The following is a 27,403-nucleotide window of genomic DNA, read 5'->3' on the forward strand; positions in this document are numbered from 1 at the left end:
CATGCACAGAGCAGGGCCGATAGGGGAGCTGGGGACGCCCCCTGTCACACACAGAGCAGGGCAGATCAGGGGGTTGGTGCGCCGAACCCTGTCAAACACAGAGCCGCAGGGCAATCAGGGAATTGGGGAGCTCCCCCCTATCAGGCACAGAGCAGGGCTGATCAGGGGGTTGGGGCGCCTTGCCCTGTCACGAACAGAGCAGGGCAGATAGGGAGGTTGTGGCCCGGCCCCCTGTCACACACAGAGCCACAGGGCGATCAGGGGATTGGGGAGCTCCCCCTATCAGGCACAGAGCAGGGCTGATCAGGGGGTTTGGGTGCTGCCCCCTGTCATGCTGATCCCGGTGCCGGGAGCCTCACTGCTCCGCTGATCTTGATGCCGGGAGGCATATTACCCTTTTACTATATAGGATAGAGGCCTGGTGCATGGGTAGGGGCTGGCTGGTTTGCCCTGAAGGGTGTCCTGGATCAGGGTGGGGGTCCCCACTCGGGTGCCTGGCCAGTCTGGGTGAGGGGCTGAGGGCTGTTTTCCGGAAGCGGGTAACTGAAGCTCCCAACTGCTCCTTTTTTTCTTTTTTCTTTTTATTCTGGGCCAGCTTTAGCTCTGAGGCCTCACTGCTAAAAACATCGATACAATGTTGCGGTCCAGCTGGCTGAATGAAAGCCGGTTTCTGGGGTTTTGTTTAGCTTCTTATTTGCAACATAGTACATAGTTGCTTAGAGTTTCAGCTGAGAGGCCGGCAGCGGCATGCGGAGAACGTTGGAGTTCGCTGTCACTGGAGCAACTAAGCCTCCCTGCTCGCTTCAGTGCATGGCTGCCGGTCGCCATCTTGGCTGACAGTTAATTTGCATAAGGATATGCTGATTAGCCAATGGGAAGGGTAGCGGTCGTACGCTAATTACCATGTTTCTCTTTTATTAGTGTAGATGATGCTGACTCATTGTCTGTGGTAATTTCCATCCATATTGCCCTTGCTAAGTTCTTGGCTTTATGTTTCATTATTTTCTTGAAATATATAAGACCTTATGATTAGTAATATCATCAGATCTAGTAATATTGTAGTACTCTGGTGATCTAGTCTGATGCAATATTCCTAATTTTTAAAAAAAATTATAAAAGGATGGTTATGACAGCATATTTCTAGTATGGAAAATTTGGAAATAGTCTAACTGTGAAACTATAAGACTTTAGTAAAGCACATCCCAGTGCTGTCCCTCAGTAGAATGTCATGCAAGAATGAAAAGAATGCTGTCAAAAATAATGTAACATAGACTGTTTTATGGTAAAATATTAAAGGAAAAAGCCAAATATAATTCCATGCCTACATATGAGCACAGTATACAAAACAAAAAAACACACAAAACCTGTTCATTTAAAAAGACTAGAGGAAAATATATCAAAATAGTAATAGCAATTTGTTTTCATTGCTGGAACTTTGAGATGTTCCAATTTTGTGTGTTTTCTTCATATTCCATACGGATCACTTTATTGCTACAGGAGGGGAAGTTTTTATGAAGAGCTCAGGAACAAAATGCTACCTTTGGCCTTTAAAAATACCCACCCCTGAGCTTGAGCGTTATTAAAAGATGTGTGAAGTTAAACACACAAATGTCAATTCGCTCTTTTGGATGTCAAACTGTCAAATCCTGTCACTGGGACTAGACCTTTAGAAAGAGAGGCAGTGGCTTGACTCTCACACAGGTGCATGCACTAGGTAAACTGTCAAATGCTCATCGGTGAGTGGACAAGGTAAGAGAATCTGGTGAAATGGCAAATGAATCTGGACTGCTAACGAAATAGGTCAGTTGCTGTCTAAGAAGCCCTATGGGAGGAGAGGGGGTTTCACTGCTCCTCTCTTTCATACAGAGAAACCCAGGTTACCTTAGAGGTTTCTGTCTATTCCCAGACAGATTTTCCCAGGTGCATGCTGAGCTGTTGTCACCTAATTGTGAACCCGGCCTGGAAATGGCAGAATGACAAATCCCTCCCTAAAGGTCAAAGTGCTTGTAACTCACACTTCATGAGTCAATGATCCCTCCTGACTCAAGAAAGAATTACTTATCTTTACTTGTATTGAAGAAATCTTCACAGAGTTCACACATGGCAAATATTCTCAAATGAGAATAGTTTCTGGTGATTTTTCCTGATTACTGGAGATACACAGATTTCTCCAAAAGACCTATGTGGCCCAGGAGAGGTGGGGAGGGGTCTCAAAGAAGTTTTCTCCAGAGAACGCTCTGTTACCAGCTTGCCTACTGCCTGAGAATTCTAAACTCAGAGGGTGAAGGAGTCCCCTAAAGACAAATCTGAAGTCATCCTGCTGCTAATTCAACAGAGTGACCTACACAGCTTGTGTTTCAGAGACTAAGGACACCCCAACAAATCATGATTCTGTAACCAGCTCTTCTAGTTAAACCTGCTAAACTCCGTGGGAAATTGGGACTTGCTTAAAATCCATGAAATTAACAACAGTTGACAAGAGCCCCTAATTTGTCTCGCTCTGGGTCCAAAAAAAACAACAACAAAAGATCCAGAGATGACTGGCATTCCCCGGGACTGGTGAACTTTTACCACTCGGATTCAGGATTCCGGGCCCAACATTTCCAGCAAAGTCATTGATTCTCACATCTGGATTCCCATTAGTCTGGGCAGTTTACTTCCTTTATATAAGGTAGAAAAGACAGCTAAGGCTTTGTAATGATTAACTTTGTTCTTGTTCACTTCGGCTTACTTAAGAAACTGGTAAAATTCAGGAGACAGTTCAAGAAGCCAAAAGAAGTAACTTTTTCACTGAATACCAGTTAATAGTTTCAAAGTAATGCGACCTCATAGAAAAGTAGGTTAAAAAGGAAAAAAAGGTGCTTAGTTGAGATAAGTGGCAGCCAGAGTAAACAAGGAAAGGAAGGAACAGCAGGTGAAGATTCAGACTAGAATCTTAAAATGCGTGGCCAAGACTATGATTTTCACCTATATCTCTAGGCAAGCTTAATTATGAGTTAATTGGCTTTTATGAAGTACTTTGTTGATCCTTGCACAATAAAGCACTGTTTTATGGCAGTCAATGACTTAGGGTTTTTTAAGTAGTTCATGACATTCAAAAGCTTATTTTATATGCATGCATATTTACATATCACACATATATATGACTATGAAGAGAGCAACCTTTTTGAAATGTCTAAAGTACATAGGGCTCAGCTGCTAAATACCCAGAGCCAGTTCTCCCACACACACAAATAGCCCATGTAAGAATTTTGTGGTGTCATATTCAACTGGTGTGACTAAAATAGACTCACTCTTTATAAACTCATTTTTCTATTATTCGTTGTTTCCTGGGTTCCTACTTGAATAATAGAAGAAATAAAATGTTGGGAAATGTTTGCCTCTCTCTGCAACTATCAGACGTAACTGCATTAAATGAAGAGTGGATTACAATTCCAACCGACGAGGTTGAATAACGCAGACTTCCAGAAAGCCTCCTTCCTTGGCAAGTCGGTCTGTGGTTTGGGGTGAGCCCAGTAATGTATTTTGCAGAAGGGGGAGTAAAAGCATTTGTTCAAATGGAGAGTTAAGCCATTCGAAGCTGAGGCTGTTGGTAATAAAGCACTGGTTAGGTGGAGATGGGACACCAAAAATAATACATTTTATAGCCCCTCAAATAGCATTTGTCTTCTGTCACTTTACAGGAGCCACTATGTCACCATTTCTTCGAATTGGTTTGTCCAACTTTGACTGCGGGTCCTGCCAGCCATGTCAAGGAGAGGCCGTTAACCCTTACTGCGCTGTGCTGGTCAAGGAATATGTTGAATCAGGTAAGCTTGTATGGGTCTCCCAAGCGGGGGCGGGATAGGAAGATCCTGCTGTGAACTATGAAGCAAGGCCTTTCCGGGTCTTTGAGGTCATCTCGTTCAACCTAATTTTCATTCCAGGAAACTGATGCCCAGGGAAGCCCAGTACCTCCTCAAGGGTTAATGGGCTTAGTGATCACCTCTGAACTAGACCCAGGTCACCTGCCTGTGTTCTATTTCACTGGACCATTTCCCCACATAAACAAAGGGAGCAAAGGAAAGAAATGGGTTTGCGGACTTTATGTGAGGAGTTAAGGGGGTGGGGGGCCAGAGGGAATCTAGTGCTCTAATGTGGGGCCTATATTGTTAAGACTCATTGTTTTCAATGATTATAGGTTAAGTCTGCATAATCTTAAAATTAGCTTCTAAAGACAGCTTTCTGTTTCTTTGCACATAGTTGATGAATATTACAAAGAATATATGAATTAGCCATTAGGAACCAAATTTCAGAAAACTTACTTTTGCATTAAGACCCTGGATCAGTAAAATAATAGTCCGTGTTATGTCAAATTGAAATGTAGATAGGCAGTTCATGGTGAGGGAGAAAGTGTGACAGGCTTCCAAAAGTCCTTTGTGGGTTTAGATCATTCAATTAAAATAATCCCATTCTGACTGGAATTTCTCCACAGTCACTTCCACTGGTTTCCATTCTCCTCCCTGCCTCTATATTTTAAGATTCTTATGGACTTTCTTTTTTTTAATTTTTCTTTATTGTTGAAAGTATTACAGATGTTCCCCCCTTTTCCCCATTGACCCCCACTCCTGTCCCCTCCCCAGGCCTTTATCCCACTATTTTCTGTGTCCACGGGTTACACATATATGCATATAAGCTTTTTTGTTGATCTCTTCCCACTCCTTCACCCCTTCCCTCTGAGGATCCTCAGTCTTATGGACTTTCTAGCAGTGGTTTTTCAACCTTCCTAATGCCGAGACTCTTTAATACAGTTCCTCATGTTGTGGTGACCCCCAACCATAAAATTATTTTCGTTGCTACTTCATAACTGTAATTTTGCTATTGTTAGGAATCATAATGTAAATATCTGATATGCAGGATGTATTTTCAAGGGTCGCGACCCACAGGTTGAGAACCGCTGAAGGAAGTTTACATCCCAAGGTTTTCTCAGCCCCATTACCTTTCCTGTTTCCCTCCATACACTTCTTGTTTCAGCAGACACTTTGTAGAGAAGTAAGATTACCCCACACAGGTCTTCAGTGACCATAGGAGCCATTACAGTTCATTTGCATGAGAAGTATTTATGGGGCGCCTACTGTGCACTGGGACAGAAAAAGTGCCTTTGTTTTAGCGCTTCTATTCTTGCAGAGGAAGATAGGAAGGAAACAAAAATATTATATGGTAAGTAATGTGGAGTAAAGAAAAAAAAGTAGGAACAGGGAGAGAGAAGGTTTGGGGACAGAGAAATGTTACTGCCTCTAAGAGGGTGGGGACAGAGAAATGTAACATTTACCGACACAAAGGGGAACCTGATTCTGCAGGTGAGACCCTGATTCTGCAGGTAACAACCTCCAGCTAGATGTTACTGGCTCAGCATCCTGGGGTTCCCAGTCCTCCTGTCTTGCCTTTTCTCTCCTTTAAAAGACTTGGACTCCCAGTTGACTTCATCCCCCCTGCCACAGTGAGTGTGTCAAAGCTGAGGAGACCCTCTGAATCATCCTGATTTCCCTTCTGACCAGATTTCTCTCCTGCTTAGTTTGAAGTGAGAATGGCACTTGCTCCCAATCTAAAACCTTTCAAATGTCACAGAAATCTTTGAAGTGTGAAATGTCTTGAGTTCTTCAAAGCTGCTTTGGACTTAATGGGTCTCCTGGATCCCAGTTCTCTTTACAACCACAGGTCTCCCTGACATTTGCTTCCCGGGAGCTTTATTTTTTTTTTAATTTCTTCTCCTTTTGGCCTTGCCTTTGAACTTGGTCTAACCAGCCATGTGGATCAAGACCTTGTCAAAAAAGAAGATGACTTTGTTTTTCCAAAGGTTAGCCTGTTGTTTTTTATTTTGCTTTGGTTTTGTTCAGAAAGGAAATCTCTCTGAACATTATCATTCAAGTTTACTTCTACAGAATTTAAACACGCTTCAACCCTGGGGCTGTGTGGCTGCCTTTTTCATGGTGAACCCACAGAACCGGGACAAACAGAACAGTGCTGAGGGCCCGAGAGCCTTTGAAACAATGATGAAACTCACTGTAACTAGACAGATGCTGAGTTCTGGTCCTCTTTTTTAGATGATTACAAACCTAGTGATCAAAAGTGTGAAAAATGCCTCCCCCTGCGAACTTCTGTCCTTTGTCGGGTGGAGAAGGGTTATGGTTATGAGAAGAATTATGAGAAGGAGGGGCTTAGAGTCCATAGAAGTAAAATGTTATATGATCCTTAATCTTGCCATAGTTTGTTTTTAAATCCAATTCAATTTCTTTTTTCCCAAGATTATTAATCAGATTTAATGTTTTTAAAAAATATTTTCAAAATTTCTCACAGGCTTTTTCTCCCACTTATAAGCAAACCTTAAAGCAAGGTGTGATGAAATCAGTGAGGAAAGAGCAGAAGGTACATGTGTGCAAGGACTATTCCCAGGCCTCAATCCCAGCTTTGTCATCAGCAGAACCAGAGGGAGCAGCAATATACCCATGCCACTTCTTTAGCTCTGTCTATATTATCCCTGAAAGTTAAGGGAGTATCAGAGAGCTGGTAGAAACTTCACTAAGTGTGACAAACTATTCCTTCTTCTCGGCCTCGGTTAATAATTACACTTCCGCAAACAGTGCCTTCCACTTTACTAAATCTTCAACCTCGCCCATGGTTCTTTCCAGTAACATACTAATCGATGTCACTCTGCTAGTTAAATTTCTTTTAAACAAGCAATAGAATTCCTATTCTCCCCTATCATTATCAGAGTCCATACCTCTAATAACCAGGTTTGCCTAAAAAGAGAAGTTTCAGCTTATTCACACCCTTGTATACCTCCCAAATAACAATTTAGCCTGTTCCGTTCTAACAGTGTGCCTTGGAGAGAAAGGTCCATCGGGAGTCAGAACTGCTTTGTTTCCCTGCTTTAAACGGACTTTACCTTTGGTTTAATCAACACCGCTGAATTGCTAAATCTGCCACGTACTGTGCTTATTATCACAAGAAACAAACACTCAAATGCCACTGTCGTTTTCTGCTTCTGGGATGATTAAAGAACATCTACTACAGAAACCCAATCTGGATGAAAGATGGGACAACACTATTTATACTCCCACTAGTGAACTCTCCCAATTGCCTGGCAGCTCTGGGGAGGTTTCCCTTAAACCTCACCATCCTGACCATGGTTCTTGTTAGAACCATTCCCGAGGCTGCCATTGCCTTCCCTTCCTCACTGCAGGTCTATGGCCTGCTCCACTGACTCACTCCATGGAGAAGGCCACCACCTCTCCAAGTTACTTGTCAATTTTTGCTTAGGGTGCATGGTGCCTGGTTCAGGTAAAATGTATCCGCATTTGAAAATTAGAGAAGGTAATAATGGCTCATTATATTTTATAGGTTTTGCCTTTTATCATAAAGAATGGGGTGTAAGTCACTCTGCCCTACCAAATATACTAAGCTTAGCCCTTTAATTCTCTTTACTTGCTTAGATATTCACACTCACAGTGAAGCAACTAACTGTTGGATAGGAAAAGAACAGTGCCACTCCAAGGCATTGTCAGATTTTTGTTGCCTAAATTATCCAGATTGACTTTACATTTCATTACATTACCTTGCTTGCCAAACTTGGAACTGTCTCATTCTGTCCTACGTTGTCTCTAATTGTTTTAGGCATCATTTTTGTCTTTCCAGCAGGATTGTATATCCTAGAGCAGGGGTGGGCAACCCCTGGCACGCGTGCCGAACATGGCACACCAGTAACTTTTGCTGGCACGAGAAACCCTCTCTTATAATCTTCCATTTACAATTTTTTTCTTAATATCGACTTTTTTATTTTTCAGATAAATTCAGTGTAGGTGCATCTTAGATAAATAAATAATTTTACATAACAAGTTATCTTAAAGACCATAGACATGGATTGACGAGAGAGGGGAAGAGCAATTTCTATTTCTCTGCCTTAACTCTCCCTGCATTCCTAGATCCAACCAGTGTTTTGGTTTCATCCACATACTCTTGTGAATCTTTATTCTCAGTGAAGGATTTTGTTAAGTCTCATAATAGGAGTAGCCTGACGGATGAAAGTAGTAGCTCGTGCATATCTCTGAAGTTCACGAAATATAAACCTGATGTAAAATCTCTGTCATTAGTGATGCAGCAGCAAAAGTCTCACTGATAATATCAAATGGAGTCATAAAGTTTTTTGTCGGACTATCAGTGTACATGTATACATTAAAAAATAAATGTATTTTTCATCATCATATACTGTGTTTTTGTCGCTCGAATGAATCTTATTAATTCTTCAAGGTTCTTCACATACGTACACCTTAAGAGATACCAAGTAGGCATAACATGTTCTCAAAAAATTAGGGTTGGCACGCAGAAGAATTTTGAGTCAGAGATTTTGCTGGATTTGGCACGCACTCACAAAAAGGTTGCCCACCCCTGTCCTACAGAGTAGGTGGAATGAGTGCCACTGCTGAGTTGAATTGATTTTCCCCCCGAGTGGGCTAAAGGAATAACGAGACCATCTCTTTCTGTTCCTAGAGAATGGGCAGATGTACATCCAGAAAAAGCCAACCATGTACCCGCCCTGGGACAGCACTTTTGACGCCCATATCAACAAGGGAAGAGTAATGCAGATCATCGTGAAGGGCAAAAATGTGGACCTAATATCTGAAACTACTGTCGAGCTCTACTCCCTGGCTGAGAGATGCAGGAAGAACAACGGGAGGACAGAAATATGGGTAAATATCTGAGCTGTGAGCCTTATTCAAACTGTGTGTGCCATTAAGTGATAAGTACCATATTAGCTAAAGACTAGCTCAAGATTTCAATGTCATCCTAAAATTATGACACAGTAGTCTTGTGTAAACAGACTCCCTACTTAGTCATTGGTGACTTGATAATGACGATGTTCATTACTTGTGGACTATTGAACATATTGTCATATTCAAATCTCTTTGATTCCTGTGTAACGTCTCTTAGGCTATGAAAAATTGTTCATGATTTATAACTAAAAGTAAGCTCAGAAATATCACAAATGCCCCCTAACTTGGGAGCATAACTGTTGTCTACTTATCAAGATAACACATAAATATCTTGATAAGATATCTTACAGATAAGATGATAGATAAGTGAGAGTATAGAGCAAAGATCTATTTAATGTTTGGTCTTCTCCATACTTTGCCAATCCTTATAAATTGTTTTAGCTATAATGTATTCACTTAGCTTACTTTGTACTAAAGAGTACATCATACACAATCCACGTTACTACATCAAGTTTTTGAAAACTTTTATAAGTGTTTGTTAGCAAATGTTTAGAAATATTAAAGGGAAGAATCCTATATAATAAAGAGCTAATATGCTAATTAGTCCAAAAAGCAGAACGACCGTCCGGATGACCTTCTGGACGAAGCTGGGGCTGCGAGGGCCGAGCCCCTTGCATGAATTTCGTGCATCGGGCCACTAGTAAAATATGAAAAAATAAAAAAATTCCCAGTGAAAATTGCTGGGACCCACAAAATGAAAGTATTTATATACCAGTGAAAACTGCTTTTAAATAACATGGAACCCAGAAAATATTATCAAATGTTTATATCATTTACAGAAACAGAGAGAATCTTACCTTTCTGCTTCTTACTTCCTATAACTCAGATTTTTAATAACTCCACCCAAAAGATTTTCAAGTCATGGGATTCAAAATAGGAATAAGAATGATATAAGCCTAAAAACTAGATTTTTTGTGTGTCCGTTTTGTATTTTTTACCTCAAAAAATAATCAGTACTTATTAGGGAAGTGTATTTTTATATAAATCTTTTGCTAGTGTCACTAAAGTCATCTTTAAAGATAAGCATATGCCAAGATTTTTTATTTTTAAAAAAGGGTTCCTATGCTGAGATGTGCTCAGATAATTTAGTTCAGCAGTATCTGTTGAGCACTTGGGGGAAGACTCATGGAAACAGAACTCCTCCAGGTAGCTAATTGGGCAAGTAGTACAATAATGTCACAGATGTGTACCATAGTCTTAAAGGGTTTACATAAACCAGGTAAGTGAAGAGAGAGGCTGTAGCTGGGCCTGAAGCAAGGGAGCATTAGGCTAGGCTAGAAGAAAGCAGAAATTAACTAGAGAAAGTCTTCCCCAGTTTTCATCATTTCCCATTTACTTTCTGCCTTATTAAAAAGAAATAAGTCACCAAATCCCTAATTTTTAAAAGTAACATGCTATTTTATTTCCTTCTCAAATAATGAAAGGATGACTACCCTTTCAATCCTTTTGTTAAGATTCACTGATAAACAGGTTGCTTTTCTATTTGTATCTCAAAGTTGCCTTTGATTGTTTGCCTCAGCTTTTTCTGATTTTATTCTTATCAGACTTTTCACTTTTTTTTTTTTTTTTGCAATCTATGATTATTTAGACATAACCCTTGGGGACCTTCAGATCTTCATTTAATTAGCAACCTTTTTACATTTTCCAGCTTTTTTTAAAAAGCTATTTCTTGACTGACTTTTCTTTATAGTGTTTAAGAGCCAACAGGTTGTTTGGGACTTTGTTTTGGACTTACATTTTCTCATGCTTCTACTTTCTTAAAATTAATTTCTTTATTTTTAGAAAAATCTTTTCTCAAAGCTGCCTTTCACTTATGCAGACACCATCATCCAATTTCTAAACACCCCACGGAGGCTTGCCTCCTGTTTTCCCAAGTTTTTTAACATTTGTATGGTGACCTACTATTCACTCTCAGAAACGTGATGGACTATGACTTTCTGTAGATACTGTTTTGCCAGCAGCTAAGAGGTTTAACTTCCCCCATCACCAGTAAGTCCTGCCTATTGATAACTACGGTTACCTGGTCCCAATCTCCCCCACTTCATTGTCTCCTGCCCTTCTAGTTCCACCTTTGCATCCACCTTTATTACATATTCCACAAACCAGAGAACAGCAGTGTATATTCTTGATGGCAAAAGCACTTCTCTTTTCATTAATCTATTTAAGTTTTCAAGAGAATTTAAAGTTGACCAAGCAATACAGACTTATTTTATCATAAAATTCTAATAATAGTGATACTGTGACAGAAGTGTCACTATATCGGTTTTTCAGAGATCTTCGAAGGATTAGTGACTTACACAAGGTCACACAGCCAGTAAATTATTTAGCCACAATTCAAATTCAATCCTGGGTTCAACCAGTCCTTTCTTAACTAGTCTCAGTTATTCTAGTTAACTCATGGATGTAATTGTCAAGAATGACCTTTAATTCATCTTCATATTCTTTTTGATATATTAACAATATAGAGTTATGGTTTAGTATATTAGCAATAGTGGTCAGGTTATGGTGGATTTGACATTTTTTCCATTATGTCACATCACCATATCACCCCTTAAAATGACATTTTGTTCTAATCCCTTCTACATACTAGGTGTACTGGTTAATAATATGGATTTTTTTTCAATAAATAGAGTTACACATATGTTGATATATATGTGATTTGATAAGTATGCTATTTTGTTGTATTGACAACAAGCTTCAAAACTTCATATGTCAAATTTTCTGAAGGTGTTAACATCATAGATATTTTTACACTTAAAAATGTCGAATTTTGTGCCCCCAAAAAAAGCATTTGCGGGAAGTTTTAATTCATTACTTTATTTTGAAGTGCTGCTGAAAGTTATCGTATACTTCGGGAAGCTTATGGTGAACATGCTCCATCTCAAGATACTTGTAAACGCTGGTTTAAATGCTTTAAAAGTGATGATTTCGATCTGAAAGACAAAGAACGTCCAGGTCAACCAAAAAAGTTTGAAGACCAACAAAATTACAAGCATTATTGATGAAGATGCATGTCAGACTCAAAAACAACTTGCAGAAAGATTAAATGTTGCTCAGCAAACAATTTCCAGTCATTTACAAGCAATGGGAAAGATTTTAAAGGAAGGAAAATGGGTGCCACATCAACTGAACAAAAGACAAATGGAAAACTGGTTAATAGTTAATCCGAAATATTAACCGGTTAATATGGATTTTGTAATTTAAAAAAAAAACATAATTTCAAGAGAAACATCAAAAGTGTTTTATTCAAAGTAATGTCCATCGCTAGCTACACATTTCCCCTATTTTTCAGGTAATTTGTGGATACTGTCCCAATAGAACTTTTCTTATTTTGAGACAGACCATTCAGAGACCCAATTTTCCACAGCTTTGTATGTTTTGAAGTGCTGCTCAGAAAGTGCATGTGCCATCAATCAGAACAAGTGGTAAACTGAAGGAACAATACAACAAAATAGCATAATATCAAATCACATATATATCAACATATGTATAACTCCATCTAGTGAAAAAAAAAACTGCATTATTAACCAGTACACCTAGCAATGGCACTGAAATATGTCATTCTATCCTTTCTCAGACCAATTGAATCAAAATTTCCTTTAGATTATCCAGCCCTTTCCCAAGGAAAAAGTCTCTCCTTGTAGAAAAAAAGGCCACTCCCATCTCGTACCCTGATTAGCCTCGTCCCATGTGTGGAGGCACCTGCAGTAAAGGATTTATCTTTCTTTCCAAAGACCTACTTGTTCCCCATGTGAGCTAGTCCCAGGGCCTGTGATTCTTTTGTCATGTTTAAGATCTGAATCGCCCCTTTACAGCTCTTCAGATAAGCAGCAGTGCGAGACAAGAAAATCAAATAGAATCTGTTTGGGAATTTGTTTCTTCCTTATGGAAGTTTTGATCTCCAAATAAAATTAATGAGTTGCTGAGGTGTCTTAATAAAAGAAAGACTATATGCACGGATGCTACTATGATGATATGCATGGGTAAAATGAAAGGGAGCAATGATTGGATTCTGCCATCACCAAACTCACCAACTATGATATCATTAACCTCAGCGCTTGTTTCACATTTTGACTGATATTCCTTTCCTTCTCTCAACCAGTTAGAGCTGAAACCTCAAGGCCGAATGCTAATGAACGCAAGATACTTCTTGGAAATGAGTGGCAAGTGACATTTCTTCTTCCTGTTGGGGGGTGAGAAGGGCATGTCCCTCTCCTCTTGTGCAAACCATTGGACTTTTGCAAAGCATAGAAAAGAATCAGGAGAAAAGGGAAGCCCAAGTAATGTTCTTAAATTTTCCAGTGGTGCTCAAATACTAGTTGAAAACACACTATCTGGGTTAGAGAATCATAAAAATATAAAACATTTATAGCATTAGTTTTTTAATTGTGTGGACACATATGTCCAGTACTTTTAGTCTGTCTTTATTTCAGTTTGGGAATTTAATGTATATTCAAAAGGCTGTTTATGTGTCATGATACTGTCTTTGTGTAAATCAGTGGTTCTCAACCTTCCTAATGCCACGACCCTTTAATACAGTTCCTCATGTTGTGCTGACCCCCAACCATAAAATTATTTTCGTTGCTACTTCATAACTGTAATTTTGCTACTGTTATAAATCGTAATATAAATATCTGATATGCAGGATGTATTTTCATTGTTACAAATTGAACATAATTAAAGCATAGTGATTAATCACAAAAACAATATGTAATTATATATGTGTTTTCCGATGGTCTTAGGCGACCCCTGTGAAAGGGTCGTTTGACCCCCAAAGGGGTCACGACCCACAGGTTGAGAACCGCTGGTGTAAATGATGTAATATAACAAGCTGTTGCATTATCAGTAGAATACAAAATAAATATTAGACCAATAAATATTTTCCATAGCACTAGTAGCAAAATTTTAATGACTTCAAGTGAGTCACCTCAAATCCTTTTAGGAACAAGAAAGGAAAATGCATTGCTAAAGAGTTTCAGTTCCATATAACACACAGACATTGATGACGGAAGTTACATTTACGAGTGTGTGGTTGGTGCCTGTGACAACTTGTCAGTTCCTTCTGTTGCATTTACACTCTGTGGTCAAAGTGTTATTTAAACTAAGTAAATGCTAATACTCATAAAATCCTAAACCTCAGAATGTATATATGAACTTACTGATAATTAACTGATTTAATTATTTTCTAAATTAGTTTTACTACCAAGAAACAAGTTTTAGTTTATAGAATTGTGATGCTTTGGGGGGCAAGAGGGGGAGGTGCTTCACATGTACAATTCCTTTGGGTCCAGAGTCAAAAAAATACAATGGGGAAAAAATATTATGAGATAACCATGTAAAATGGGACACTCAACAGATAATTTTTTAGGAGATGTTAATTTTTTAGGTGTGATGACATTATAGTTATATTTTTCAAAGGCTCCTTATCTTTAAGATACATACACAAATATCTATATATAAAAAAGCCTAAGTGACCGTTATGACCCAACGACCAGCCAGTAGCTATACACACACACTGACCACCAGGGGGCAGATGCTCAATGCAGGAGCTGCCCCCTGGTGGTCAGTGTGCTCCCATAGCCAACCTCCCATGGCCAGCCAACCTCCCACAGTCCCTCCCCCACCGGCCAGCTGGCCCCGATCAGCCCCAATCGCCAGCCAGGCTGAGGGACCCTACCTGTGCACGAATTTGTGCACTGGGCCTCTAGTTTATAATAAAATAATACCAGGAATTTGTTTGAAATAATGCATTGGCACAGGGTGAGGGGAGTGAATGGAAGTAGTAGATGAGTGGCCATAGATTGGAAATTATTGAAGCCGGATGATAGTTACTGAGAAATTGATTACAATATTTGCTCAACTTCGTATATTTTTGAAATTTTCCATAATAGACCTCTTTTTTAAAAAAGAAGAAAACTCCTTAAGAGGTAACAGTACAATCCAAACTTTTCTTCTTTTACATTTGGTGGCTCCAGATATATACTGCATGTCATTGTACTATTTTTGATAGTGATTATAGGGCAGCTAAATAACTGGGTTTGCATCAAAAGTGAAAGTACTGGACTAAATTATAATACCAACGCTGTTTAATTCCTCAAGTAAGACAAATTATACATCTCTTATCAGGTAAAATATGACCCAGTGTAAATTGAAGAAAGTCCTCCATCAAAATGCAACTATGCTTGGTAAATGGTTTAAAGATCACTGCTTTGAAAAATAATTCTATGGAACTTAAATTTTGTCTTAGAATGAGAAAGTAAATTCAGTCGGACCAAAAACAATGATATTTCACAATGATTACACAAGCCCAGGAAGTTTGGTTTTTTTTAGAATAAAATGCTGTAGTATTTTAATATTTTTATACTAGACCAAAATTGAGACTCCATCTTTAAATTTTTATATATTAAAAAACCCTAATTTTTAACAAGCAATATTATGGAATAACTCAACTTTAAAATTCCTTATTGATAATGAGAAATATAGAATATCATTCAATTAAGAATATTTATTATTACATATAACAAATCATTTTCTGAAAGATTCAGAAAATCCAAATGTGAGTTCTTACTCAGGGATCATAAACTCAAATTGGAGAGGTGGTACAGATTAAGCAGATAATTAAATCTCAAAACATATAAATGATGATTAACCAATGGGTTACCTTCATTCCAGAAAATTGCATATGACAGGCATTGAAGGGGAGGCAGAGTTGAAATTGGCAGAGAAGTGGGTTTAGCCTCTAGGAGGAAAAACATGTAGGCTCGAGCAAAAATATGAATGAACAAAGGACTATGAGAAGATGAGTCCAGGTAGATCAGTGGACCCATGCTAAAATCAGGATGGAGAATCAAAGACAAATCTTCAAGGGCTTGGAAGCCAGGCAAGAGGAGTGTGATTTTGAGAAGTCACCAACAAAGAGTTATAGTCGCATTCTTGAGCAGGACCTGATATGATGAAAGCAGTGTTTGGAGGAAACTGCTTGTGACAGAATGTGGAATCGGTTTGGGAAAGAAAATGGACTGGATATAGAGAAAACCTATAAAATTTTATCTTTGCAGTGGAGAGTTGGTGAAAATCTGGCCTAGGCATGTGCTTAAAGGAATGAAATAAAAGGAAGAGTCCAAAAGAAAATAAGATAAGAGTAAGATATCTTGGCAGTGCAGATGAAGGGGTATTCCCATTATAAGTACATAGTTAAGGTGCTTTTATAATTCTTTAAAAATGAAAGTTGAATGAGGGGTAAAAATGTTGATGACATCTCTTAAAATAGCCTGGAAAATTATAATAAAAGTGCTAGAAATTAGAAGAGAAGGCAAATGAAGGGGGATAATGAATTCAATCTTGGATAACAATTAAGATGATTTCTACTACACCCCTCTTTAATGGAAGTCTCAATTCTTTTCTACTCTATAGGGAGTTAAGTGGCTCATTGCTCTCCGCATACAACTCAGTCCTGTCTGTATCTTTTCTAAAATTCCCATTCCTTGATTTCTGTGCTGGAATCACTTTTTCTCTTCTTACTCTGCTCTCCTACCATCACTCTCAGTAGTTCAATGTTCACCCTCACCATCTGACACACCCACTTCATATATTTACACCTTCCTACACTTTTTGTTATCCATTCAATAACCCACAGGTCTTCATGTGGAATTCTCCATCCCAGCAAGGACTCAGAGTCAGTCCTCTTTTTCTTGTAGCTCATCCTCCTCTCCTGTCAATTCTATCCTCTCTCCCACCCAATAAGTACTAGACTTTACCCTAATCTAGTTTCTCTTTCACACCCATTTGTTAGCCACTTTTGACATGAACTCAAAACCTAGCCTGGAATCCATGATAACCCTTGCCAATGCTCTACTGTCATGAGCACCCTCTTCTTCCAAAGATATCCTGATCTCCATACCAGGCATTCCCTCTCTCCTGCCCTATGCCTTTGACCATTTTTACCAGTAACCTATTCCTTTTGTCTTCATTATCTTGGTTAATTATTGCTTCATCCATTCAGAAACCTGAAAGTAATTTTTATAGTATTATTTTCCTTCAACCTCCCACATTAATCCATTAACAGTTTCTGCCTATGTTGTCTACTTAGTGTTTTTCAATTATATCCCCTGCTTACATCATCATTACAGCTTGCCAAATTCCACTCATTCTGCACGTCTGCCAGAATAAACTATATAAAACTCCACTCTGAACATGCCATGCCTCTGTTCCTCTCTGTGCTCCTATTCCTGCCTACAGCCTTTTGGTATTTATAAATTATCTACAAGAAAATGCTTAAGCTGATGTGACACCTACAGATCTGCATATGACCAGTTCTGTTTTCTGCTTCATACTGCACACTGGCAGTACACACATCCTAAGATACCTTATCTCTGTATCCTTGCTCATTCTTTTTCATCTAGAGAGAACACTTTTTGCTTTTCCCCATAATACCTTTTACCACATATTAATGGGAGTTATTTATCCCTCAGAACCCAGATTGGAAATCATCTCTGCTAGTACCTTCCTTGTCCCTTGTTGAACTGTTCAGTTGGACTTACCCTGGCATTTAGAAATTCCTTTAGTTTTCTTTTGAATCCCATAAAATTCCTATCCCAAACATTCGCATACTCCTTGGTTTCTGAGGATATCTTATTCTTACTCTTTGAGATTGGTCTGCTCCCCTCCCCCCACCCACCCCCATCCCCGTATAACTGGGAGAGACTCCATCTTTGTCTGTCTCTGCATTTAGAATACAGTTGCTTCTTCCTGCATTCTCTTCCTGCTTTTCTGACTCAGAGAAAGTCCTTCCATTCTTGGTCTCCTGCATCTAATTCTCAGTAGCTCTGTACCATCCATCATGCTTCCTCTCTAGCATCTTCAGTTTTCTTTCTCTTTTTTTATTTTTTATTTTTTTATTGATTAAGGTATAAATGTGTGGTTATCCCCCCCATTGCCCCCGCCAATTCTGCCTTCACTCTCATTGGTTTCCAACTCACTGCACTGGTTTCTTGGGATATATTCAAAGGGAACTTTTTTTCACCTTTTTACCTCCATGAGTTTTTCTTTCCTCTCCTTCTCTGACACTTTTCTTGGAAAAGTAGCTTATATTTATTAGTCTCTGTTTATTCACTACTTTGTCAATTCTTAAACCCTAAGAGTCTGACTTATATTTCGAACAATCTGCTAAATGGCTTTCTCCAAGACTATGAATCCTCAAAACAAATACCTATTTCTTAGCCTTCAATTCCCTTGACATCTCTATATCATTCCATGCTGAAAAACCCATTCTTTCTTGGCTAGCCCAATGTGATTTTTTTAAAAAAATTTATATCTATATTGTTTTTAAAAATTATTTTTCTATTGTTTGAGCTACATGCTTCTGACATGAATTCATCTTTAACATGTGCTTAACATGCACTTAGCATAAACCTTTCTCTTTTAATCTTTTTAAAATTCTTTATTGTTTAAAGTATTACATATGATTCTTTTGACCCTATTAACCGCTCCCCACTCATTTCCACCCCACCCCTGCACATGCCCTCACCACCCCCCTACTGACTGTGTTCATGGGTTATGCTTATATGCATGCATACAAGTCCTTTAGTTGATCTCTCCTCTCCCCTTTTTCTCCACCCCATTCCCCCCTTCCCCCTAAGGTTGTATGGTCTGTTTGATGCTTCTATGTCTCTGGATCTATTTTAGTTCATCACTTTATGTTGTTCATTATATTTCACATATGAGTGAGATCATATGATATTTATGCACTGCTAGTGGGAATGCAGAGTGGTCAGCCACTGTGAAAAACAGTATGGAGTTTCCTCAAAAAATTAAAAATAGATCTCCCATTTGACCCAGTAATCTCACTCCTAGGAATATATCCCAAGAAACCAGAAAAACCACTCAGAAAGGACATATGCACCCCTGTGTTCATAGAAGCACAATTCACCATAGCTAAGATTTGGAAATAGCTTAAGTGCCCATCAGCAAATGAGTGGATTAAAAAACTATGGTACATCTACATAATGGAACACTGCGCTGCTGTGAAAAAGAAGAAACTCTTACATTTGCAACAGCATGGATGGAACTGGAGAGCATTATGCTAAGTGAAATAAGCCAGTTGGAGAAAGATAAATATCACATGATCTCACTCATATGTGGAATATAATTAACAACATAAACTGATGAACTAAAATAGATCCAGAGACATAGAAGCATGGAACAGACCATCCAATGTGATATTATTCAAGTTTTTCTCTTAATTTTTCAGCTGCCTCTTTATGGTCTCTTTTGTAATTCCTTTCCCTACCACTCAAAAAATATGCATGTACATATCTCCAAGGCAATTTCACACCGTTACATATACAGTTCTTTGTGTGAGCGCCATGTCTCCCTGACTTGACTGTTAGCCACTCAAAGGTTACAGATATTTTACATTTCTTTAGAACACTCAGCATGGCAATTTCCTCAGAGCTTCCCAATAAACATTTTTGCTCAGATTGGCTGCAAACAAATGATAGAACAAATAATATAAAAGAAATAACCAAACATATAAAAACCAATGAGCTTCTTCAAGCCAATAAATAAACAGAAGAGAAAATTGCTTCAGAAATAAACATCATAAATACCAGAAATTCTGAGCTTTTGTAAATGTACTTCTTGTAATCACTGAAATGGTTAGAGGATAAAGAATATCACAATAAGAAGCAAGGGAATAAATTCATTTCTAGCACTTTCTTCTTTAAAAAAATTTACATTATCATAGTTTCATGCACAGAAGAAAAATAATATATATATATATATATATATATATATATATATATATATGGTTATAGTAATACAGTTAGAATTCCCAAAATAATTCATTTCATCCCATGAATTTAAAAGTAATTTTACACTTTACTTATTTTATTTCATATCATTTCATCTGGACCAAAATAGCAATGAGTCAAATCTTACTGACACTTGTCCTACTACCCAGTCATGAGTTGTAAATAGATCTCCACACTTATACCAACGCTTGTGTAAGAAGACAATCACATCAGTGACCCTGAATTTAACCTCTCATTCTCCAAGCCTAATTTATTTTTTTTAATTTAAATTCTTTATTGTTTAAAGTATTACGTAAGTCTCCTTTTTCCCCCATTGACCTCTCCCCAGCCACCCCCATCCCCAGCACATGCCCTCACTACCACCCCACCACTGTCTGTGTCCATTGGTTATGCTCATATGCATGCATACAAGTCCTTTGGTTGAGCTCTTACCCCTTCACCCCCCCCTCTTCCCTCATAGGTTGGACAGTCTGTTCGATGCTTCTATGACTCTGGTTCTATTTTTGTTCATCAGTTTATGTTGTTTATTATATTCCACAAATGAGTGAGATCATGTGGTATTTATCTTTCTCTGCCTCAAGCCTAATTTATTTCCAGCTCAGTTCCAAACACAAGGGCCTCAAAGGCCTAACCTTAAAGTATTGGGCAGTATTATGCCCCCATCTGTGGAACTCTTTACATGGTCATTGGGGATGCTCTTTATTTGGGAGTCTGGAGTTGCCATAAAACAAACACGTAAACACTGTGGAGAAGAATTTAAACTTAAAATGCATCCTGGGACTTGGGTGGATTCCTGGAGGAGAGGTCTCCATCTACACAGCACCACCTTTGTCTACTCAAATGTGTTTCTAGCTGGCCACTAACAGAGATATGAAAAAGACAGTTTCTTAGTAGGGATATTTGCCCCAATTATGTTGTCAAGCCTCTGCCACTGCTTAGCCAGAATGGAAGTAATTTAGTTTAAATATTGTTAATTCTTTATATTTACAAAATAAATATAATTCTTTATACTTACTCTCAATAAATCTCCATTTTTGTATTTATAAAAATAAAAGAGATAGACTATGCAATCCAAGAATCTTCAAGCTATTTAAAGTTATAATTCTAGAAGTTATAATCATTAAATTCATTATCTTTATTTTAGTGATTATTTTTGTTATTTCTTTCTTGTTTACTGCATTATTCTCTTACATGCTATACTTTTTATCATGTTGTTTAACCATGACTGCCTTGCTGTTATGTGTTTTGTTTTTTTTGTTTTTGTTGTTGTTGTGTGTTGTTGTTGTTTTGTGTGTGGGGGGGGTGTTTGTTTTTTGGAGGGGGTGGTGGGGCTGGGCTTCAGCCAGGGCATTATTGGCATTCTCAAAATTCTCCCAGCCTTTTGAAAAGATATCTTCTGGGTATTGAGCATTGTAGATGGTGACTACCTAAAGTACCTTCATCAATATCCAGAGCCCAGGGTGAACTGAAGAAATATGAATGTGATGATTTGATGTGGATGACTAGGTTACATCCAGGACTACCTAGACATTACAAAAAACATCTACAGGTATCCATTAATTCCCAGCCCTTTCTACATTGACCAATGTAGTCTCTAGCTGGTCTGTCTTATTACTATAAATGTCAGGAACCCAACATAAATAACTCCCCAAGGTGTTTTTGCCCTCACACACAAGACTGGCCAGCTCTCTCCTGTCTACTGTACTCTATAACCAGATGTAAAGCATCTTTAAAAAGAATGCCATTTCCAAGTTGTTATCAGTAACCACATTATTCTCTAGAATTACAGGCAGAAAAGTACCACTTCCTGTCTTTCTGGCTGACTCATCATTGACAGTGAATAGGAAAGGTTGTTAAATACCTTGAAAGTTCTGACCTCTGATTTTAAAAATTGAAATATGATAACTCAGCACACTCAAAGGATAGTGAAGGATTGAGCCAATAATCCAACCTTGCATTTTCAAATCCTATAATAATATACCCTATGATAAATCTATATTAAAGAATTTTTTTAAAAGGCTTAGTACTGCACCAATCTTAATTAGTACTGGGAATTTTACTGGTCTCAACATTTGTCTAATTCCTTGTCCATCTCTGTCCCTCCCCCATCTCCCCACCCTCCCCATCCAGCTATGACAGCCATATCACAGAACTTCACTTTGTCCCCTATCCTCTTCTGCAGACACAAAGGACATGAGTGAATTTGAGACTGAAGGCTTCTTTGCTTTGCATCACCGTCGAGGAGCCATCAAACAGGCCAAAGTCCATCATGTCAAGTGCCATGAGTTCACCGCCACCTTTTTCCCACAACCCACGTTTTGCTCCGTCTGCCATGAGTTTGTCTGGTATGGTGGCTTGACCTTTCACTCTTAGCTTTAGGTTATGCATTTTGTCTCATCCTCCAGGCCCAACATGCCTCTCCTTAGGGGAGCGTGACAGAATAAATGCTACATGAGAGTTCTCAGTGGCCGCACCTGGGTGGAGAAGGCTTAAAGGGTGTGATTCTAGAAAAGATTTCATAACCTGGCTCCTGTAGAGCAAGGAAGCCAGCTCCCTCGGGAAAAGGGTCCAAGGACTTAGTTCCTGATTAAATGGGAGGCTGCAGGGGTAAGAAGGGAGGGACAGAGGGGGTAGATACCCTCATTGTAAGCACAGTTTCACAGCTGAAACTCCCACCACCTTACACCACCTTGATAGCCCAACTGTGCTGGCACTAATATCTACAACAGGCAACAACTTTCCCATTGGAGCTAATGTGTTTAGATGTTTATAGTGCCCTTGGGTGTTTTAACAGCCCTCGAACAGAGATCGGCTCAAGCCTCAGTAGCCACATAGCAAAGGCTATGATAGAGTAGAGATTTAAAATGACTCCTATCTCTGGGCTCAGGCTGCTCGCTTCCTAATGGGGTGTTCTTCCCTTTGGATAACTGCAGAATCCTTTAATGCACAACCCCTGCTTAACCAGAGTATCCAAGGTCAAATAGACTTCTGGTGGATTTCCATCAACCTGTTTCCAGCTAATGACCTGAACCTCCTTCCTTTCCCTAGTGAACGATACTCAGAAATGATATCCAGAAAGAGGAAATGAAATTTTCAGATGTCTTTGCTGATCTATATTGAGCTTAGTGAGACATGGAAATTTGCTACTAGGAGCCTGTGGTGCATTTTCAGTCAGGCATTTTAACCTCTACATGTTTGCTTGGAAAATACACAAATGAGAGGGCAATCAATAGCTCCTCATTTATTTTATCATCAGACTTTTAGCAAAGCAATTTAAAATAAAATTTAAAAAAACGCATGTTAATACTCTTAGCAAATGATAGACCAGGGCTGCTGATGAGAAAATGCTCTGTGATCATAGGAAGAAATGAGATCTCATCACCTTTCAGGTGTTTGAGGTGCTGCTGTTGGTTTGAACACCCATATAAATCATACCTGTGCTTTATTACAGGGGTCTGAACAAACAGGGCTACCAGTGTCGACGTAAGTAAGAAGGATTTCTGTTGCATTACCATCATTCTTTTGTAGTTGCTCCTTAACTTCTGAAAATGTTAAGCTGCAATCATTTCTTTTCAGAATGTAATGCAGCAATTCACAAGAAGTGTATTGATAAAGTTATAGCCAAGTGCACAGGATCAGCTGTCAATAGCCGAGAAACCATGGTATGTAGTTAGATTCTGCTCTTTGTCTGAAATATGATGACTTTACCCTAACATTAAACTTTACAGCCCACTAATTCTTTTTAATAATGCCTGAACTTGAATCCTTAAGGTTATTGGTGATCTCCCTAAAACCCTTTCCTCTTCAATAATTGTTACTGAGATCCAAGACTAGGGTATGAATTTTAAAAAACACAATAGGAATTTTAGTGGCTCTGCCTTTTCCAGAAAAACATAATAGAAAGTGGCCAGAAAGCATAGTTTTGATCAATTATGATATATGAAAACAACTCCTGTGCTATCTACAGCTAGAAGTGACAGTTAAAGAGCAGAGGCAAATGACAATATGTACAGATATGAGCATTTACAAGAGGTGATAATAGATGTATAATTCTTATATTAAGAGGCAAATATTTCTTTCTGAATGAACTTTGAGGTATGTAGTTTGAGGACAAGTTAGATTTTACTCCATAGGGAAGGGAAGCTGAGCTAGAAAGTCAAGCAGCCTTCCTTCTCCCACCCTTTCCTTCTTTATTTGACAAATATTTATTGGGTGTCTAACACATGAAAGGTACTCTGCTATGTACAGTGTACAGCAGAGCACAAAACAGATGTGGTCCTGCCTTTATGGACTTTACCATAAACCTGGAGAAAGAGATCATTAACAAATGACTATGTGTAGTTTCCATTTATATTAGGTATTATGAAAATAGCCAACAAGGTGCGGTGATGGAGAATAACCAAGTGGCCCACTTAGACTGAAGGCCAGGGACTCTCTTAAGGGAGGGGACGCTTAAGCTGAGAGCTGAAGGGTGAAAGGAGGCAGCTGTGTGAACAGTGGGAGGAAGGAGCCCCCAGACAGACTGAAGGGCCCCATGAGCAGAAAGAATCAGCATGTTTTAGAAACTGAAATGAAACCATGTGACTAGAACAAGGGCAAAAATCAAATACGAAGTTGGACAACCTGGCAGGACCTTGATCAGGCAGGGATCTTCAGATCCTGGAAAAGAGGTTGGATTTTTTAAAAATATATTTCTATTGATTTCAGAGAGGAAGGGAAGGGAAGAGAAAGAGTTAGAAACATCAATGGTGAGAGAGAATCATTGATCAGTTGCCTCCTGCACATCCCACACTGGGGATCAAGCTCACAACTCCGCATGTGCCCTGACCGCGAATCAAACCATGACCTCCTGGTTCATAGGTCGATGCTCAACCACTGAGCGATGCCAGCCGGACGGTTGGGTGTTTTGTTTTGTTTGTTTGTTTTTTGTTTTGGGGTTTATTTTGTTTGTTTGTTTTGTTTTTTGATTTTTTTTTTAATGGAAAGTCCATTGCAATGACTGCTGTAGGGGGAAACAGTGGATTGAGATGTGAAAGTAAAAGCCTGGGAAGATGGAGTCCCACCAGGGCAGAAATATGGTAACAGTAGAAATGGAGCAAAATAAGCAGATTTTGTTAGGTGATTTCAATATTCCAAATGACTCTAATGCTAATGGGCAAGATGTGGAGAATGAAAGAGATGGATGATAGCTGAGTTTCTGTCTTGAGCAGTGAGGTAGATATCAGAATCATGACAATGTCAGTAAGACTGGAAGTAGAGATCTACAGGGGAAAATTAATATTTCCATTTTAGACATCAGTCTGAGATGCCTAAGGACACCCAAGTGAAGTTATCAAATAGACAATTTTATGAGCTTAGAATTCATATGAGCCAATGGAATAAATCTATAAATGTAGGAGTGCCTATCATTGGGTAGAATTTGAAGCTGCCAAAGAGATGACCTAGTGAGGGAGGATAGGAAGAAGGGAGTATAGGCTCCATACTGACCCCAAAAGAATCTAAAATTATATGTAGGTAGGAAGAAGGAGCTTGGGATAGAGATGAGAACAAACGTTCAGAGAGGGCTGGCTCTTCATATATTAAGAGTGTATGAAAGGGTTGGTTGTGTTCAGTGCAGTTGAGATGTTGAGAAAAACGAGGGCCACATGGAGATCTTTTGAGCCCTTGAACAGAGAAATTCAGAGGATTTATAGAGGCAGTCCCCTCATTGGCCAGCACTGGAAGATGATAGATAACATGGAAACAACCTATGCATTAATATTTTCATGAAGATTAACTGTAAAAGAGATAGTTGAAGTAGAACAGTAGCTGGAAGGAGGTGAGATACAAGAGGTAGAAATAGTCCCATAGCTAGGGGGTGATGACACATGGATGAAGTTGGAGAGAGGGATGACCAAAGCAGTCAGTCTTGGCAAGAGGGGAAGAGGCCCAAAGCACATGTGGAGACGGGTCTCTGGTGGACGAATGATCATTTCATCAATTGTAGGAAAGGAGAAGTTGGTTGCAGATACAGTTAGGTTTGCAGATTTGAGGGCAAGCAGTTCTGTTAGACAACTTATATCCTCAAAGAAGTCTGAGGGTTGCGAGAAGGAAGGCAATGACTGGCTTTAGAGATGGGAAAGCAATGGATTAGAGAAAAGCAGTAGGATTGCCAAGCATAGTTGAAAGTCCCTTTGAATTTGAGGGTTTTCAACCTGCCCAGGTATGTGATTTTCTCCAGCAAAGGGGCAGGTACAAAGAAGGCAAATTGATTTAGTTTTTCCAGAGTAGAATTACTTTTAAAATTTAGAGGGGATAATCTCATATTAAAGTGACTCTGCTAAGGCTCAAAGAGATTAAAGTAGTTTGTCTATAGTCAACCACATTTAAGGGACAAAGCTGGGCTAAAATTCAGATCTCAGTCTCCCCGAACAATGTTTTTGTTTGCTTAAATCAAATTGCCACCTCCCAACACACCCTCCTGCTCCCATTACTTGATACCTCAGCTTTCCTGGAAAATCTCAGATTGTAAGAATAGCTGTTCACCTCAAAGGCTAATGTCCAATAGAAATAGAATGAGAGCTACAGTACAATTTTAATAAATTTTCAAGTGGCCACATTAAATAAAGTAAAAAGCAACAGGTGAGATTACTCTTAACATTATATTTTTATTTAACCCAACCAGCCCAAATATTATAATTTCAATGTATAATTAGTATAAAAATTAATAAGATATTTTACATTTTTTCATACAAAGTCTTCAAAATCCAATGTGTATTTTACTCTTACAGCACATCTTTTCCACCTTGCAAATATTCACTTGGCCCTTGTAGCTAAGTGACTATCATATTGCAAAATATAAATCTACAGTCTTTCCCAGATGAGCCTTGAGCCATTTGGGCGGTTCATGAATTAAAGTGGAAGCCTTCTAGCCTGGACCTTGACATTAATTGTTCATATTTACATGGAAATGCTTATACAAACTCAGTTTTGAAAGTTGTTTTTTCTTGATTGAAAATGACTAGAGTAAGTGCTGGGGAACCTTTAAGCAATTCTAAACAGCCATTATAAAGACCCAGTGCTGACCAGTAGCCAAAACAGGAACATTAGCTACATCACTTTAATAAATAAGGTTTCGTTGCTGTGCACACTTCCAAATGAATTGTTCAATTAAAAACTGAGGCAGAGATTGTAAGTCTTAAGTACATAAAACTTTTCATACTGTACAGGAATATTGGTATTCTTGCCAGAATTCAAACTGCCTGATTTTTTGTTGTTGTTGTTCATGGATGTTTGATTAAAGGAGAGGATTGAAACTCTGGAAAACTGAAAAAAAATCTGCAATATCTTTACTACCAGCATCCCTTTCTCATCTCCCCTCTTCCCATTCCCTAAATCATGTTTGTTTTGAGAAAGAAGAGTAAAAGTGAAAGAGGACAGGCTCTCATTCTGATGGCCAGGCTATAGCTATCCCAGCTCACTTGGCTGTGTGACCTAGATAAGTGTCTTGCTCTCTCTGTGCTTCATCACCTCATCTGTCAAATGAGAATACTAATAGAGGCTACTTCAAATGGGATATTTTGAGAATGACATGATATATCACATGTAAAAGATAATACACATGCCATATGTGTCCACAGCACTTAGCAGAACCATCAGCTACCTCTGGCCTCCTCTGTTTATGTATAATAGGTGTGAAGTGCTTCACACTTCAGGCCCTCATACTAATAAGCCCATGGCAATGCAGCCGCTAGAAGGGGTCATTATATAACAATCTTCCAAAAGGTGGAAACCCTTGGTCTG

General features: G+C 38.8%; 1 protein-coding gene across 1 annotated transcript in view; it reads left to right on the forward strand.

Annotated features, from left to right (window-relative positions):
* The window catches only part of PRKCQ (protein kinase C theta), a 118,181-nt gene that overhangs the window by 48,974 nt on the left and 41,804 nt on the right, over positions 1-27,403 (forward strand). The window contains exons 2-8 of the mRNA XM_023753595.1: positions 3,684-3,809; positions 8,527-8,726; positions 12,913-12,973; positions 21,804-21,966; positions 23,073-23,104; positions 23,198-23,283; positions 23,393-23,399. Of these exons, the coding sequence (XP_023609363.1) occupies positions 3,692-3,809; positions 8,527-8,726; positions 12,913-12,973; positions 21,804-21,966; positions 23,073-23,104; positions 23,198-23,283; positions 23,393-23,399 (667 nt within the window). The 5' untranslated portion in view covers positions 3,684-3,691. The remainder of the gene's footprint in view (positions 1-3,683; positions 3,810-8,526; positions 8,727-12,912; positions 12,974-21,803; positions 21,967-23,072; positions 23,105-23,197; positions 23,284-23,392; positions 23,400-27,403) is intronic.

The sequence above is a fragment of the Myotis lucifugus genome, unplaced genomic scaffold, assembly GCF_000147115.1.
Source record: "Myotis lucifugus unplaced genomic scaffold, Myoluc2.0 scaffold_47, whole genome shotgun sequence".
In the NCBI taxonomy this organism is placed as follows: Eukaryota; Metazoa; Chordata; class Mammalia; order Chiroptera; family Vespertilionidae; genus Myotis; species Myotis lucifugus.